We start from the raw sequence: 18,827 nt of genomic DNA on the forward strand, positions 1-18,827 counted from the left end.
GGATGGGCTTTAAACAATGCCTTTCCGTGACAGAATATATATATTATATATATATATTATATATATATATTTATATATGGTTCCACTGTTTTACACTTTGATATTTATAAAAAAAAAAAAAAAAGGAAAAGGAAAGAAAATACCTTTTTGTATTAATAAATTATGAATTTATACTTAATTGTTTATTTGGGTTTGTACTCTTTTGTTTAATGTATTTTTGGTCCACATGTTGAACTTTTTCCTATAGGTTCATTTACATGTAGTATCCCTATAATGTACAGCATGGGGTACTTTATGCCATATATCTCTATCTATCCGCTATGGCCACAACCAATCTGTATGATGATTCTACTACCTGTCCTTTACAGATGTACTAGTACATAGCTTTATAGCAATACCAATATCACCCGTATGGATATATTCCAATATACCACTACATGCCCATCACAACTTTATCACAAACTTACCTTTAAAACTGTACCACTGCAAGCCCTTTATTCCTTTTCCACTGTCAGCCCTTTACATCCACATCACTATACCAGCACAAACCCTTTGCAGTCATATCATCACCTTCCCATTAAAGCTACTCTACTTCCTGCCATTCGTGGCTTTGTCTTTACCTGCCTTGCATGGCTCTAGTACATTCAACCAGTACGATGATTCTCCTACGTGCCATTTACAGTATACCTCTACAAGTCATTTACACCTGCCACACTAACTGGACCTTTTGGCTATACTATTACCATCTCTTTACGGCTGTTCCACAGATTCCTTTTTGCCGTTGTGCCACTACCTGCCATTTACTAGGCTATCACGTTATGCTGTTTCAACTAAACCTAGTCCCAAACTACAGATTCCCTTTGGGATTTGAATTAATACAAAGCTGTTCTTTTAGTCATTAGCTTTTTTACTGAAATGATTTAGAGTATGTAATGTGAATGGCAAAGATGGACCATGTCATTAACTGAGCTGTCATCTGTAATCACTTCTTTTAAAACATATGTTATTAAACTAATACCTCGATCATAAGAGTTGAGGGTGGGAGTGTCGAAGCAGTTGCTGACCTAAGATGTTCATACATCCCTACATCTTAACTTTATATTTTACTAAAATAAAATATATTATTAGGCCTATTGAATTGTCAAGCACACATTGCTTCTTGAGTCGGATGCCTGCAGATACCAGTAACCACTGATCGTGTCTTGCATCCCTCTTACAGGGTTACTAAATACTATTCCAATTGGAGGATCAGGACTATTAGGGGGTCTATTGGCAACAGTGGAAAACATTCTCCAGGTTGGAGAGACACTTGTCGTGAGCCTCCTGCAGACTCTCACGGGTGGTGAATGGAAGCTAAAGATACTGTCTCTTGACGACTTCACTGTTAAGGTAGAAGGTATGTCTCTCACTGTCTTCACTAATTTCATATTACTCAGAGGTGTGCAACTTAGTCCCACATGGCAGGATATAGACTAGACGTTCAGGCTATCCAAAGAATATAAATAATCAAACAAATAATCTAAATGAAGCTCCTACCCGAGCCACTGGTCATACTGATTATGTTTGTATAATATAGACCTTAAATAAAATAGTCATTTACTACAGAGGTACTTATTCACAAAGGCAAACTTAGACCTGATGTCTAACTTTAGACCAGAAGTCTAATTTTAGACCTAAAGTCTAAATGTAGGCCTAAAGTCTAACTGTAGACCTGAAGGCTAATTTTAGATCCGAAGTTAAACTTTAGACCTGAATTCTAAGTTTAGACAAATTTAAGTCTAGATTTCAAGTCTAAAGTTAGACTTCAGGTCTAAACCTACACCTCAGGTTTAAAGTTAGACTTTAGGTCTAAACTTAAACGTCAGGTTTAAGTTTACTTTTGTGAAGCCCAGTTTGACTATTGCACATAATGCAAATATGCACACAGAATTCGTTTTGTTCAAACATATGTGACTTACAAGATAGCATACTAAATCCCCCCAACAGGACTTCCGTGTCTCTGCCCTTTAATCACTGGTCAGGGAGCAGTATCAAGGAAACCCACCTCTGAATTCTCCAGGATCCCAGCATCCCATGAACAAAATTAGCACTTCACTTGATAATGCTCTCCAGGTCATGGGGCCCACAACAACCACAGTGAGTAAACAGAGGTCCTGCAATGGCCAACACTCATATCAAGAACACAAGGTTCACACAAATAAGATCACTCCTGAAGTTTTGTGAGAGGTTCATATATTTAGCAGTGACACATAGTGCCTGCACAGGCCACATGCGGATCAGCTGTTAGTGCCATGCAGACTATCGTACATATAGTAGTACACCGCATCAGAACTTTGGATAATCATAGATCAGCTGGTGCTTCTCCTTGAAAACAAGACCTGCGGGGCAAAGACACATTTTCAAAAGCACTATTTTGTGGTATCAGTTTTACTATGTGTCCCTTTTTCCTTGATCACAGATGCTTTTTGTTGTACCTTTCAGGGCACAGTGCAATGACTTTCAGGTATCAATTCCAAGAATCCTTCGACGGGCCGCATCCTGGTTTTGTCGGGATTGATCATCCATTAACCGCAGGTACTTGTTTCACTATATCACACCTAAGGACACTACCAAAGAATGTCAGTAGCTTTCGCAGGGGTGTACAAAGTAATCAAACTTACTCTTGCTTAATTACTGATGACTGGCTTACTCATAGTTTGTGGGCCTTCTCCTTATTCAAACCAGTAATATTTCTTTGCGAGTGGAATTATTTTGTCAGAAATGCTGATTGATGCTGTAAAAATACTGGAGGGTTTTGAGTTAGTTCTAACAGAATTTTCTTCACAGATTTAGAACTGTCTGGGTAATGGCTCTTTTTCCAAAACTTATAAGAGGCACAGCTTTTATTAAGACCATTTAGAAAAATTCAGAATCCATATGTAAAAACTGTAAGATTTTCAAGAATTAAAGAATGTATAGGACAGAAAAACATTTGGCAGCCCTGGACTTACAAGGAACAACTGTGTGGTAGGGTCTATAGGGGAAGCAAAATTAAAGACCTACAAAGTATCCTATCCCCCAATCTAACTGTTAACAAAAACACAAGGGATATTGGAGGTCTACAATGGGCTCAATATTGTATGCCAATTCCAAAGTGATGCATGTATTAACAGGTGTCTGAACAAAGAAGAAATAGAGTGTGAGAACAAGACAAAAATACTCCCATCAGACGACCACTTGGCGGAAACTCGTCATCTGGGATTTGTTGTACAAGAACTGGTATCTGCTAGGTCTCTCACCTGATGATATTGTGAGGAGACCTAGAAACAGATCCTCCAGTGACGGAAAATATGTATATATGACATGGCTGGATGGGAGAGGTTGCAGTGAAAGAAAGTGTAAAAGAAAGAAAAAAGTGTGAGTTAAAATTACCTAGTGTGATGCCAAAGCAACATACTTTTTTAGGGGGGTCATCACAGAGGTAATATTAAAAGCAACAGTATGTGGATAGTATTAAACAAATATTACTATCAATCTGATGGATCTGGTCCTGGACTTATGCAGTAGATTAGACTCTTTGGTAGTTTAGTTAAATTAATAAATCACTACACCAGGTTGCACGGAGGAGATTGCCGATGGTGGGCTGTGCCCCTCTGTATCACAGGCCAGAGGAGGTGGCGCTCGCTGGACGCTGTGGAGGGTGAGGCCCCTGAGCTGCACCGAACTTGTGTGGTGGGAGTGCCGCAACTTCTTGCTTAAGAGGGGCGTGTTGTATCACCTGCATTGAGAGGTCCCCAGCAGACTCAGAGATGACTGCTGTACCCAGGCTTGCTGAGGAGCCTGCTGGCTGAGCCACAGATTCAGAGAGAGCGCTGTGGATTGAGCACAGGTGTCGATGTCCAGGTGAGGAGAAGGTGGGATGGGGAGTGGAGGAATCCCAGAGTTTGTGTTGGGATAAGGCCTAGCACCTGTAGGTGGTGCACACCATGCCATGAGCAATCCATGCACTGCAGCAGACCCACATCGATAAGGACCCCGCACAAGTCTGGTGGGGGCCTTCATTAACTGGCTCAAGTCGCTGGTATAAGCCGTTGGTCATGTCATAGCGGGTGCCAGGGGCATGGGGTGGGATTGAGCCTTGGGTGCACAGCTTGATATGCTGTTACTCGCTGGGGCACTGAGGAACAAGGAATCTGCTTGACACTGCTAGATCGGTGGAGGCGACCGGTTGGTGCTGCCTTTCCTCGTGCCCTGGTAGTGAGCTATTATTGGGTGTACTGGGGATTGTTTTGCCAGAACGAAGATTCCTGGCTAGCATACACCTGAGTGGAGGATGGGGGCCGGATGGGCACACTTCACTGCACCGCATGTCATACGTAGTGCCTGGTGCAAAGATGGGCCACCTGCACATGAATGCGGTGTCAACACCTGGCCACTCCTCCATGACTGTGAACTGAGCAGCTGGGGGGTCACTGGCTGTTTAGGCAGGTGACAGCGGACACCCTGGACTCCAAACTAGACTACATACTCACAGTGGGTACGTCCCTCGAACAAATGTGCACTTTCCTTGAGTGCCTCATCGACAAAATCACAGTTGACTTCACCTTGGAGTATGCAGATCATCACAAGCCGACTGACAAGGTACACGACATTGAACAAGAACTGGCTGAAGTCCACCCTATTACCAGGGTGGACTTCAGCCTACAGGGTGTGAAGGGTCTGTCAACAAGCTGTCATTTGCAGAGCCAGTCGTGGTGGGAGTTGTAGGATGAGCAGGCGTTCCCTGCCACAACTACAAGCCACCCCCAATCTGGAGCAGGTTATATAAGAGAGGCAGAGGGAGCTGCATAAGGCGGAGATGATGCGCAATTGCACTCAGTGACAGGATCCCAACACTTCCCCAGCAATGATGGCTCCAATGCGACATGACCATCTGGTGCGGAGAGTTTCTGGGTTTCTGCGGTTCCGGTGGCCAGCTTCCTGTTGCTGATGTTCCGCTCTACCAAGGTCAGCACTTAGAGGGGATCAGGTCTAGTAATCACCCAAAGGGAATGGAGCAGTTGTTCAGGTGAGTGACATATGGCAGGGGTGGTGGTGGTGGTCTCCTCGGTGCTCCTAGCGGCAGTGACAGGAGTTCCATGGCGTCGTTGAGCTTGTAAGGATGAATTGTGAGAGTTCTTCTATTATCCAAGGGCCACACTTATGAGGCCCTAGCGGCACTTTTGCACCAATGTAACATCACTTTCTTGATTTTCCGGTGGCGCAATGTGCCACATCATGTTTACAAGGCCACATAAAGCCACTTTACCTGGCTTTTCATCGCTTTGTAAATATGAGCCCTTTCACGCATAAACCTCATGGAATCTGAATCATTCCCAGATTAACTAGAAACCGGAAACCTGGGAATGTGTCAGAATCTAACAACAACGCAAGGTTGGCATTTGGGAGGTGCAATGAGGATACATATTTTCATTTCTGCAGCACATATAGAAAGAGGATATCGCCTGAGTTGATTGATTCTGTGCAGGAAGGTGTACCTTCCTGCACAACATCAATCAGCACCCTTTGCACAAAGGTTCCTGCATTGGCACATTGCAGCCATTGTGTGCTAACGTAGGAGAAAAAGACAGGAAAGCCCCCTATCTTGTTGATGGGCGCATCCCTGCACTTTTGTTTTGCTGCAAGGCAGCATGGCAAGGTTCCTTGCAGTGCTGTCCAACACAAAAACCTCTAAAATGAGGCCCCCAGTGTATTTGCACCATTTTTAGGATCAAGTATTTTCTGACGTTAAAAAAACTGCCTTCTAATTAGACTTAGCAGCAGTTTCTTTTCTTTAGCGACGTACAAGGAAATGCTTGTAAATATCGCGTTGCATGTTTTGCTGGAGTTTTTACGCTGGAACGCCTACCGTGCATCTCATTTTATGTAAGTCACGCTAAGAGAAGTGGTGCTACAAAACATTCACGTTAAAGCTAGAAAACTGGAATTAGCTGCCACCTGTAAATAAGTATGGCGATAAAAAAACTCCTGTAACCTCAAAACATTTATGCTACAATGGCGTTAAGTCCTTGGAAATATGCCATGAAGTTTGTTGCACTGTTTTGGGCTGAAAAATCATTTGCTGTGGAACATGCGCTAAATAAAGTCTCAGTTCCATGAACCAGCCACTCTTTTGTCCCCCAGACAGATTTTGTTTCTATTTTGTCTTCCCAAAAGCTGAAACCCTGTATAGATAGTTGGGAAACAAAGGAAGCAGAGTATATCAGTTTGGTGTTTGGTAGCATATTTTTCTTTGCAGGAGTAGGTGCAAGCCTATAGTGATTTGAGGCTGGGTCTGATGTGACAAATAGGGAAACTTTTGTGCAAATGTCCTTTAACTACCTTTGGGCGGTTTGGGCAGAGTTCCCATTGTGTGTAATTATAAACACTCCGTGGGATACTAGCTTTGTGTAAGAGATGGTGATCATAATGTTGATAACAGAACATGTCACCAAAATTAGATGTACCATCATACAATTCATCATTAGAAATACAGCTGATTGCTCTAGGTCTGAAAGCAAATTGTGCACAGTTTCAATGTCCCAATCATCAGAGAATGTACAAGAGGTGATGACATAATTTAATGAAATTTTAAACAAATATGAGATTTGCAAAACTTTAGTGTGACCATACACATTAAATGATACCCTGTCCCAAACTATTCATTCAGGAACTGGACCTGCTATAATGTTAACCAGGGAAAGGTCCCTCAGTTCACAGTGTGATGCATGTGGTTTTAGAACCAAGTTCACAAGTTGTACTTCATCGCATTCTGGGAGATAATGTCCATTCAGAACCAGGAAAAAGACAGTTACAAAACCAATCCAAAGGACCAGGAAAAGTCATCTAATTTTATTCCAGAGATGAATCTATGGAACAACAAAGAATGTCTTTTTCAGCCAAAGATAGAGAGCATACACTCATAGGTGGAAAGGGAGAGGTGGTGTTGGTAGTTCAGGTTCACTGGAATATGATGAAAAGTCGTCATAATGCACACAGCAACCAGACCCCATCCAGCCTATTTTTGGCAGCTCAGCAGGTTTTGTAAAACCAGGAGATGACTCGATATCTATGTCATATTCACATAGACGTCGTTCATTTTTCGAATTGAGGTTTCTGTACTTGTTGATTACACAGTTGTAGTTTTTTCAACAGGGAGAAGTATCATTTCATTGTAGTTTACAGTTTCTCTTTAGAGAGTGGAATCTTCCGCCGTTATTAAAACTTCCATCTAAACTTCCTGTACGGTAGCGAGAGTAGTGTGGTGGCTACCCAGGAGTCTCTGTGGTCCACTGTTGAGAATCGGCCACATAGTGTGGTTTGATCAGATCAATTGAGACAAACCTTTTGTCTCAGAGGCTGGCAAGAGATGGAATAAAACAGTTCTCGTACCTTCGGCAGCCAGGTCAGGTACAGGTGCTCTGTAAAAAGGGCCACATAATTTTCTGTCCACTATTGTTTTCTCTAACCAAGTCCCCAGTCTTTGGTACCCAGGCAGATCTTGCTGGAACTGCCTTCACTTCCCCAGTGGCGGTGCATTTTACTTGGCCGATGCTTTGTAAAGCCAGAAATTCAATGAGATCCTGTAAAATAGCCAAACATTCATTCATGTCAAATGGTATTTCAGCCACCACTGTACCAACACTATCGAGGTCTGGTACCCATATTCTCCCCCCAAACAGGCATTCAAATGGAGTATGACCCCCCGCAGCGATCTTTTTGGCATGTTCTTAAGAACTCTCTGGGCCCTATATAGGTGATTGCCCCAACTGCTACTCTAGCCTAATACAGTTGCTTCTAAGGACTGCTTTAAGTCATGGTTCTGCCTCTCGACTACTGAATATCCCTCGGGATGGTAGGGGGAAGAGTACCACAAGGCCACATCCAAACTGCCTGAGAGCTTAATGTCAGTCCCTGATCAGGACGCACAGTGCCAATTGCCTATGTCCTGATGAAGACTTTCAAAACCTTTATAACAACGTCAGCCAAGCACTTTGGCCAAACCCACAGGAATCTGAAGCATGAATCCACTTCCACCTGGATATACTTGTTGGCCCCATCTGAGTGTAAGGGGCCGAAGTAGTCCAAATAAACACAAGGCAAAGGCTTGTCTGAAATCAATGTTATGTTATGTTAAATTATGTTAAATTAATTTGTTGAGCGCACTAACACCATTAGGTTCCTTGGCGCTGTTCGGAGAGAGCAGAAAGGAGAGACAAAACTAACATAACAGTGGATAACAGCTAATTGTACGCTTCAATGAAAAGATGAGTTTTAAGGGAGGATCTGAAACTGGAATAAGGGGAGGATAGCCTAAGCGGGAGAGGTAAAGAATTCCAAAAAGACGGGGCTAGGAAGGAAAACCTAAGGCCACCGTGTTTCTTCCGCTTAAATCTGGGGACAGATAAAAGGGCCATATGGGAAGACCGGAGGGTACGAGAGGGGACATACTGATGAAGCAGAGAAGAAATGAAAGCGGGGCCATGACCAGAGAGGGATTTGGAGATGATACAGCCCAGCTTGAATTTGCAACGAGCAGAGACCGGAAGCCAATGGAGACCCTTTAAGAGCGGTTGAACGTGTTGATCTCTGGGCTGATGATATATCAGACGGGCAGCCTGATTTTGAATCAACTGGAGTCTCCTGAGTTGGTATACAGGGATGCCTACATATAATACATTTGCGTAGTCAAGCCTAGACATGACTAACGCAAGTAAGGCCAAAATAAGGGCATCGGTGGTAAGTAGGCGAGAGATCTTGCGTATCTTCCTGAGCTGGAAGTGACTGGAGGAGACTACAGCACTGATCTGGGGTGTCATAGATAGATCATTGCTGATGACAACACCCAGACTTTTTGCTGAGTTGACAGGACGAGGCGGGGTGCCCAGGCTGACAGGCCAAAAGGAGGCATGCCATGGATTGGAGGGTCCCCCGACAAGCACCAGCTCGGTCTTGTCGGGGTTAAGTTTCAGATGGTTTGTACCCATCCAATCGCTGATGAAACAGAGGGTATTTTGGAAAGTGGAGATGGATTCGGCCCCGGAGTCGATGGTGAAGACCAATTGAATGTCGTCCGCGTAATTAAATGCGGAGACATTAAAACGGCGAAGGGAACGGATTAAGGGGGCCAAATATAAATTAAAAAGAAGAGGGGATAAGGAAGAGCCCTGTGGGACACCACAGGTCAGCTCGACTTGAGAGGCAGAGAACTGAGACAGCCTGACAGCCTGATGGCGGTGGGTCAGGAAAGAGCGCACCCAATCCAGGGCAGTGCCCTGGATGCCAGCTTCTCTGACACGGTCGACCAAAATGTCATGGTCGACCGTGTCAAAGGCGGCTGACAGGTCCAAAAGGACCAGAGCCTGACAGATGTTAGAGTCGGCGCCCCTGCGAAGTTCGTCCATCACAGAGAGGATGACTGCTTCTGTGGAATGTGCCGGTCTAAATCCAGCCTGCTGGGGGTCCAGAACACAAGAGTCTTCCACAAATGAGGTAAGGGTTTGAGTAACGTGAGACTCCAAGACCTTGCTGAGGAAGGGAAGGAGGGAAATTGGGCGGTAGTTGCTCATGTTGGACAGGTCAGCCGTGGGTTTTTTCAAGATAGCGACCACCTCTGCCCGTTTGAAAGATCCCGGGACCACCCCCATAGTCAGGGAGTTGTTTAGAAGAGCTAAAGGGGGGTCCGGGCATGAAGTGAAGGCTTCTCGCAGGGCCGACGGGGGGCAACAATCGCTGGGAGATCCGGAGGAAACTTTAAACAAAAGGGGAAGAAAATTGTCTTTAGAGATGAGGGGGAGCTGGGTAAGGGTGTGAATGTGGTAAGGGAGGGACGGAGTAGGAGGGGGGGAGGCAGATGAGGCGTGAACAGAAATGCTAGTTTTAATTTTAACAATTTTGTCCACAAAAAATTGATTCAAAGAATCACACAAAAGCTGGGAGGGGAGGGGGGCGATAGTGACTCTCGCCGGATTAGATAATTCCTCAACAATAGAGAAGATGTCTTGGACTTGTCAATAGAGGTGTCTGTGCTGGACATGTTATGGTGGATCCCTTCATCAGATGTTGCATTTAAGGAGAAAGTCCTTGGTCTGTTTTGTTAGACCTGGACACCAATAGCGATGTTTCAGTAAAGATACGGTAGCCGTAATCGCTGTGTGAGCTGACTCTTGACACTCATGTGCAGCTAGTATCATCCCTAATCTGCGATCAATATTTGGTATGATTCTATCCCCCCTCCTGGAATCTGAGCATACGGGATGTTGTGTGCATCTAACTTGTAGGAGCACTTGAGTCAATAGCCTTTCGGCAGTGCACACACATTGCGTATAGCATTAACTGCCAACATAGTTATTCCATCCTAGTACTGAGTTAGTTATTGCAGCAACAGCAGCAGTATGAACTGTTGCCTTGGTGGCTGCATCTGTCATGGAATTCCCCTCAACTTGAACACCACTTTCTCAACTGTTGCACTCACTGGAGTGGGAATAGTAATTTTTTCATCTTCACTATCCAACACTTTCCCTACTGTTGCACTTTTTGGAGTGGCAATTGTAATTGTTACCCCTCCGCTATCCAACCCTTTCCCTACTGTTGCACTTATTGGAGTGGGAATAGTAATGTTACCCCTCCACTATCCAACACTTTCCCTACTTTTGCACTTATTGGAATGGGAATAGTAATTTTTACCCCTCAGCTAAGCAACACTTTCCCTACTGTTACACTCACTGGAGTGGGAATAGTACTTGTTACCCCTCCGCTATCCAATCATTTCTCTACTGTTGCACTCACTGGAGTGGGAATAGCAAGTTTTTCGCCCGCCGCTATCCAACCCTTTCCCTACTGTTGCAGTGACTGGAGTAGGAATAGTAAATGTAATCCCTCCACTATCGAACACTTTCCCCACTGTTGCACTTGTTGGAGTTGGAATAGTAAATGTTGCCCTTTTGCTATCCAACAATTTTCCTATTGTTGCACTGACTGTATTAGGCCTGGGTGGTCAACTCCACTCTGTTCCTGGAGTTTTCTGCCCTTGGCCTCTGCGTAGCCCGCGGAGTGCAGAAAACATCACTCAACATAGTGCAGCTGAGTTTTTCCCCTGCTCGTGCTCGCGAACTGTAAGTGTCTCCCAAACGGCAGAAAGACGAGCACAAACAGCAGTTTGCACTACACTCCACCACTTGCTGAACTTCGCAGAATTTTTGTTGTCACTTTGCGGAGTTCTGCATACAAAACTTTGCAAGCTATGCCCAGGCTTTGACTGAATTTTGAAATTTGAGTTTCAATAGTTTTAAATGGTTTAATGTTTTAATAGTTATTTGTATATATATATATATATATATATTCACTGAAAAAACCATAGGTTATAGACCATATATAGTTAGGAATTAGCATTTACAAAACCTTGAAAATTCACTGAAAAAACCATAGGTTATACACCATATATAGTTAGGAATTAGCATTTAAAAAACCTTATTTTACTCACACAAAACCAATGAAATTCCATATATAGTTAGTTGTACTAACTATATATCACGCACCCGCAATCCACTGCTGATGATGTCACATATTACATCATTCATGACATGGTCAGTGACATCACTGATGACATCACTGATGACATCTCAAATGACATCACTGATGACATCACTGATGACATCTCAAATGACATCACTGATGACATCACTGATGACATCTCAAATGACATCACTGATGACATCACTGATGACAACATCCAGTGACTGTATTTTTCTGTAAAGTTAAAATATGTCTTACATATTTAAGAATGAGTGGATGTATAAGTGTCTGGATGAAGGATTTAGTAGGTGCATGACTGACTGTATGAGTGAGTGGTTAAATGTGTCTCACTGAGTGCATGGGTTAGTGACTAAACTGTCTTAATTTGTGCATCATTATGTCTGTTGTTCTGTAAACTGCTGCATGTGTTGATCAGTAGCTATATGAGTAACTATATGGGTTATTGATTGGTTGCCCAAGCATTTGTATGGGATACTGAGTGTGTGTGTGGGTGGCTGGGAGGTGTATGACTCTGTGCATAGATGTATGGGTTCAAAAGTGCATGTGGAAACAGCTGTATGGGCGGTTGACTGTGTGCATGACTGTATTGGTGAGTGAATAGATATCTCAGTGCTACATGTCAAAGTAAGTACATATGTAAAATACAGTACATGTGAGAGTTGACATATATAAATAACTGTGCATAAGAGCCAGTGAATGTGTGAGTGGCTGTATGGATCATTGTGCTCTTGTATCCAGGATTGTATAAGTGAGTAAATATGTTTTAGTATATGTTTGAATAAGTAAGGTGTGTATAACTGTATAGTTGTGAAAATGGAGCTGTGATTGATTCTTTGCATGACTGACTAGGTGTGTAAGTAACTCCATGGATGAGTGACAGTCTGTGAGTGTCTGTTTACACTGAGTGTATCTAAGGTTATATTAGAGTCTGAAGATGTTCATCGTATTATCACATGAATGATGTCATCAGTGATGTGATCAGTAATGTCAAATGAGATTTTATCAGTGATGTCATCAGTGATGTCATTTGAGATGTCATCAGTGATGTCATCAGTGATGTCATTTGAGATGTCATCAGTGATGTCATCAGTGATGTCACTGACCATGTCATGAATGATGTAATATGTGACATCATCAGCAGTGGATTGCGGGTGCGTGATATATAGTTAGTACAACTAACTATATATGGAATTTCATTGGTTTTGTGTGAGTAAAATAAGGTTTTTTAAATGCTAATTCCTAACTATATATGGTGTATAACCTATGGTTTTTTCAGTGAATTTTCAAGGTTTTGTAAATGCTAATTCCTAACTATATATGGTCTATAACCTATGGTTTTTTCAGTGAATTTCATTGGTTTTTTAACAGCTAATATCAAAACCTTTACAATGTATTCTTCTTTAAATAGAAAAATATTTTTTACATGTTTTTAATACAATTTTTTTTTATTATTTTTTTTGTTTCGCTCCCGGTACGCGAACCGGTTAGCTTCCCGTTAGCTCAATCCGGAGGCGCGACCCGGTCCGCGAACCGGTAAACGTTCCGTTTGCGCACCTCTCGCGTTAGAAAACAACATCGTGACGCGTCGCGTCAGCATGACGTTTCGCGTTCTCGCGTAATACGTCATATTACGTGCTACGTTAGCGTACCCGGAAGCGCACCGGTACGCGAACCGGAAGCGATCCGCGGCACGGCGCCGACCGCGTAACGTAAACACAGCAGGTCATGTGACTCGGTAATAACACTTTTCATTGGTTCATTTCACTTTTGGTTTCCTAATGATGTAATACTAGGTCATGTGATCTAAAATGAACACTTTTCATTGGTTTACAACTTTTGCTTTTCCCAAATGATGAAAATCCCTCCTTCTTTCCTCACTCTGACTTTCATCTTGGTGAGAGAAAGACACTTTATTTACACTTTGACATGGCTTCAGTAGTAGCTTCAGCTGGTTCTAACCCACCACCTCCACCAAATCCAAGAAAGAGAGGACCACCTGCTGAAGTAATTTTGCAAGAAGAGGAAGAACAGGAAGAGGAGGAAGAGGAGGAAGAGCCAAGGTTTTTGCCAGAGGAGCCCAGGAGGTACAATCGAAAGGAGAATTACATTTGGCAATTCTATAGAATTCCTGAGGGGCAAAAAAAAGTGAATGCACGCTACGTGTTTTGCCGTATATGCGGTGATAGATTGTCAAGGGGAACTGAAAAAAAATACAGTTACGGCAATCACACTATGCATCGGCATATGAGTAGGTGGCACCCAAATAATTATAGTGCTGCCCAGCTACGTGATGAGCAACAAAATCCCCTCCCAATGGCAAGAAGATCGGTTGTTCCAGAGGTGTCGGGACCAGAGGCGAGGGAGATGATCCCAAACATCCAAATGTTGTTTGGGCACGTCAAGCAAGTGTGCGTGCACTGTGGCGATTTCATCTGCTACAGGGAAAGTAGCATCATTTTGATTATGAGAGCTATTCAAAATCATGTTAATGTTTGTCCGAGACGCCCCAAAGAATAAATTCTTTTTTTTTTGTTGCTCCTGTTGAGCCCTTTACAATGGATGTTTTTGTTTCCCCCCCCCCCAAAAAAACCAAAAAAAAGTAAAAACGTTCAGAAAATACAAAAAAAGTAAAAAAATGTTCAAAAAATACTAAAAAAAATATAAAACAACAAAAACATTAAAAAAAAAGTTCTTTTCAGAACTACCTCCCCATTATAAAAAAATTGGTAGAATATTTGGAACTCTGCCAACCTCTATTTCTCTTAGTTCGCTCCCCGGAGCGCTACCCGGTACGCGTACCGGAAGCTAACCAAAAAAAATATTTTTAAAAAAAAAGAACAGTAAGTATAAGGTAAGCAAACAGACAGTTATGTGAAAAGAAAGACAGCTCTAGGGAGTAAACAAGAGATACTGTTACCTACAATCCACTGCTGATGATGTCACATATTACATCATTCATGACATGGTCAGTAACATCAACAGCAGTGGATTGCGGGTAACAGTATCCTTAGTTTACTCCCTATAGCTGTCTTTCTTTTAACATAACTGTCAGTTTCCTTCCCTTATAGTTACTGTTCTTTTTTGTTAATTTTTTTTTTGATCAGTCATAAACAGTGACATTAATAGAAACAGAGAGAATGAACAAGAGTGAAGAACTATGGTCCTCCTCAGCCACCCTCAGAAAACCAAGGGGGTCAAGATACATCTACCGTGCCCCCTTCTACCCATTCTGAACATTATTTGCCCTCCATCTTGTATCTTGATTCGACCGAAACACAAAATGGTGGACTCCCGTAACGCTGCTGGTTTGCGAACCGGGCCACTTCCCGGGAAGCGGTCCAAAAAAAAAGGTGGGAAAGTAATTCACAGACACTAAGAGTAATAGAGACGGAGTGAGTGAACAAGACTGAGGAACTATGAGAACAGAGGGACTGAGAAAAAGAGTGGAAGGATTGAGTAAGTAGGTAATAGAGAAAGGAATGAGGAAAGTAGCAAAGGCAGGAAACTGAGGGTTAAAGAAGTGAAGCAGTGGATCTAATAGTAGGTGAATGTGATAGAAATGTAACGAAAAGAGTACAACTATTTACCTTATAATTGCCGTTAAATTAATCACTTTTTATTTTTATACTTTCAATCTGTGAAAGAGAGAACCAACATTTGAAAAATATTAAAACATGTATTTAAAAATTACAAAAGACAAGGGAAAAGATTGAAGGACAAATAGTTTTTCAACAACTTTGACACTGACAGAAGCTTCTGCTTCTCCAGGTCCCCTACACAGTCCTAAAGATATACATTTTAAACTAACAGTATCTTGATGCAGATGAAGTGAGGCCTATCTTAAAACATGGTGCATCTTTTGCATTGCTCTTGTTTCAGAAAAGTGTCGCTTCAGGATGCCAATAACATGTCTCCTATCCAGAGATTTGTTTGAGGTGAGGCCTACTCAGAGTTCAAGATGAGATTTACACTTGTTGAAGTGTACAGAGGAGATAATATCTGTGAAAGTCTACCAATGAAGTGAGTCATGTCCACTGCACTCTTCAACAAAGTAGAAACCTCCTATGTTTCCCTGGACAGACCTAAACTTGATCTGCACAATGTGATTCATAATGATAGGAAACACAGGTGATGTAATTCAAATATGTGCAATTTATTTTGCTCATTTCACAATCACATCACTTGTGTTTCCTTTGCTTAGGTATCTCATTGTGCAGATGTAGTCCAGCATATGAAAGAATACGTAGAAGTGCAGCACTGCATGCAACAACTTTGACACTTACAGAAGCCTCACCTTCTCCATGCGTCCTACACAGTTCTACATATACATCATAAATGCAAACAGTACCGAATTAATTATACATGTTAAATGGTTTATTTTTGCTGTTCTCAGAATGTATCAAAATTCACTAAAAACAGTGACTTGAAGGTATTCATCATGTAACAGCGGGGAAAAAAAACCACAATCAAAATGATTGTGTTTAAAAAACCCATACAACATCAGAAATCAAAATTCAGAACTCCTTAAAGTTAACTTACTTTCCATGACGTCCAAGGATGTCCTATGAACAGCTTACACTCTTTTGTGCTGTTATTACTTTCAGCCCGCCACTTTCTGAAAGAAAACCTCCATCGTTTTTAAAAACACGTTACATGCAATAAATGACTTCTTGCTCTCTACCACTATTTTCCACAAGGCCAAATCTAGTCAGAGCCATTTATAACTCTTGGATTTCTTGTAAGCCAATCCCATCATTTGGCATTTCCGCAACTTTCAGAATTAAAATGTTGAAGATCATTTTCACAATCCTGGAATAGTAATATCTTCCCCTTCTTGCTCAGTCATGTTCTACATTTCCTATGACACTGATACTGCTTAATATGAAGCAGACTTACACTACCTCTATGACTACAACAATTATTTAATTCTCTACATCACTTTTAATCACAAAGCAATGTAAAACAGTAGACAGCATTGCAGACTTACATTCCCTCTACTCCATGTTTTGATTGGCTGCTTCAATTAGCTTATAAAAAGAAATAGTTTTTCTGAACTCATTCAAAGTGCACATATATCTCCATGATGTCCAGTCCTATGATTAGAAGTTATGTCTCTGAACTACACTTATCCTCAAGGCCAAATTGTGTAGGAGCCATTAGAACTTCTTGAAATTCCACAGAGCACATCCCGAGATTATTTCCCTAAAATTTTGGTTTTAAAAACACCAGGTAAGAGTTTTTAAGGTCATACGGCAATTTTTTTTTGAAAATTAAAACAGAATCATTGCAGAATGACCAGCCATTTCTAGACTTTAAATAAGCTGTGTAATGTCCTGATGATATTGAAGGGCCGTCATGATATATAATTGCTGTAGTTACAAAAGTCCTTCCTGATATTGACAACTGCAAAGCTACAAAATGTTTTATTAAAGTTGTCAATTTTGTTCCATCAGGCCTACATCGTTGGAACATTAAAATGACGTACTGGCCATATGTTCGTATAAATAATGTGGACATCATTTCAGATTTACATTGGCTACACTCCATGTTGTGATTAGCAGCTTTTACTAGCTTATTAAAGGAGACTGATTTACTGTCTGGCAAAGTTAAATATATAAATCTTTCTGAGTATACACTAGTAGTACTTGATATCATACAGTTCTCGCAGTCATGCTGCCATTGATGAGAAAGCCCAAACAGCTGATCTACATCTACACCTTCAGCATGTAATACATCAAGCATATACATTAAAAACTCCTGACAATCTTGCTGAATATTTTGAGAGAATTGTGTTTGGCCTGAACATCTGTCTAACAGATTTCGAATTTCAGACACACTTTCTATGTTTCTTCTATCAGTGGTACATTTCTCTAACACAGAATTTAACAAACCGCAAAATCTTTGATCAGAATTGACCACAATCTCTTCTTTTACATTTTTTAGAGAAAACAAAACATTAATTACTACATTAGCATAGCAGTTGACACCAGAACTGTTTTCAAACTGAAAACCAACAACATCTTCAACAGAATCCTTTTTGTTTCTGCTTGTAATTTTAGGTTCATTCACTTTTTGTCTTTTTGCTATAACCTCCCCAGTATTGTTCTCATTTCTTCGTTTCCGGCCTACCAGACGTTTCTCAAACAAAGGAAACTGAGGCAAATGTGGCGCATACTCTCTTCTTAACCTATTGTATTCCTTAACACAATCTAGATCTGCACAAATGTTTGTGACATCACACTCAATCAAGTACAATCCCGATAAAGTTCTAACTCGTGACAATGCCACATATGCCATACCCTCCTTGAACACAGAACTGCCAATATTCACCAATGCACTGTCTACACTTAAACCTTGCGATTTATGGATTGTCACCGCATATGCCAAGCAAACAGGAAACTGCTTACGGCGAACATATAAGTCTTTTACAAGCAAAAATCTAGCAGAACAACGAGCAATTAGCTGTACTTCCTCAATGCCATCAAATTTAATTTTTAAAAATTCAATTCCATCTCTATTTCTGTATTTCACAAAATCAACAACATTACCCATTGATCCATTTACCAGACCTCTTTCAACATGTAAATTCCTTCTTAAAATTATACGGCAGTTCAAGCACACATTCAGAGTCTTTTCAAAACCTGCAGTTTTAGATATACTCTTCTCTAATGAATCCAATTTTGTTTTCAGATTCTCAGACAAAATAATTGTTGATCCCATATGCTCTACTCTATCAATAGCTTCCAGTTTCACAATCTCTTGCTTTTCTAAATGCAACATTTTGTTGTTAAATTTGGCACATTCTGCAAGAGTTGGCATCAAACATATTCCAGATTTCTTTTCAGTAATTTTCTGAAAAATATTCTCAGGCACAACATCTTGTTCTGGATATAAATTTGACAGTAATCGTGCATGTAAAGCTTCTTTCCCATGCTCGGTCACTTTTCCAATTCTAACATCTTGTAGAATAGTCTTGTAAACTTCATCCTTCGCCTGACGCATATTTTCATGCAGTTCAGCATAATTGAAGTTTAACCATATATTGACGTTGCCAATGCTGCCTAGGCACTTCCTGGTATCTTCATGCGTGAGCATTTTGAACACAGGTTGCCCTTTCACTGGTGTCAGCTGCAAAAGATCTCCGAAAACAATGATGTGTTTGCCACCAAATAACACATCATACTCTGTTTTGAGAACTTCTTGCATCCTCAAATGCACAAAGGCAAGCATGACATTGGAAACCATGCTTACTTCGTCAATGATAAGAAGTTTCA

The 18,827-nt window shown here is 41.4% G+C and overlaps 1 protein-coding gene across 1 annotated transcript in view; it reads left to right on the plus strand.

Annotated features, from left to right (window-relative positions):
- Positions 1-18,827, plus strand: part of LOC144772798 (von Willebrand factor A domain-containing protein 7-like) — a 556,704-nt gene that overhangs the window by 350,197 nt on the left and 187,680 nt on the right. The window contains exons 11-12 of the mRNA XM_078657375.1: positions 1,220-1,396; positions 2,482-2,574. Of these exons, the coding sequence (XP_078513501.1) occupies positions 1,220-1,396; positions 2,482-2,574 (270 nt within the window). The remainder of the gene's footprint in view (positions 1-1,219; positions 1,397-2,481; positions 2,575-18,827) is intronic.

The sequence above is a fragment of the Lissotriton helveticus genome, chromosome 1_1 (assembly GCF_964261635.1).
Source record: "Lissotriton helveticus chromosome 1_1, aLisHel1.1, whole genome shotgun sequence".
In the NCBI taxonomy this organism is placed as follows: domain Eukaryota; kingdom Metazoa; phylum Chordata; class Amphibia; order Caudata; family Salamandridae; genus Lissotriton; species Lissotriton helveticus.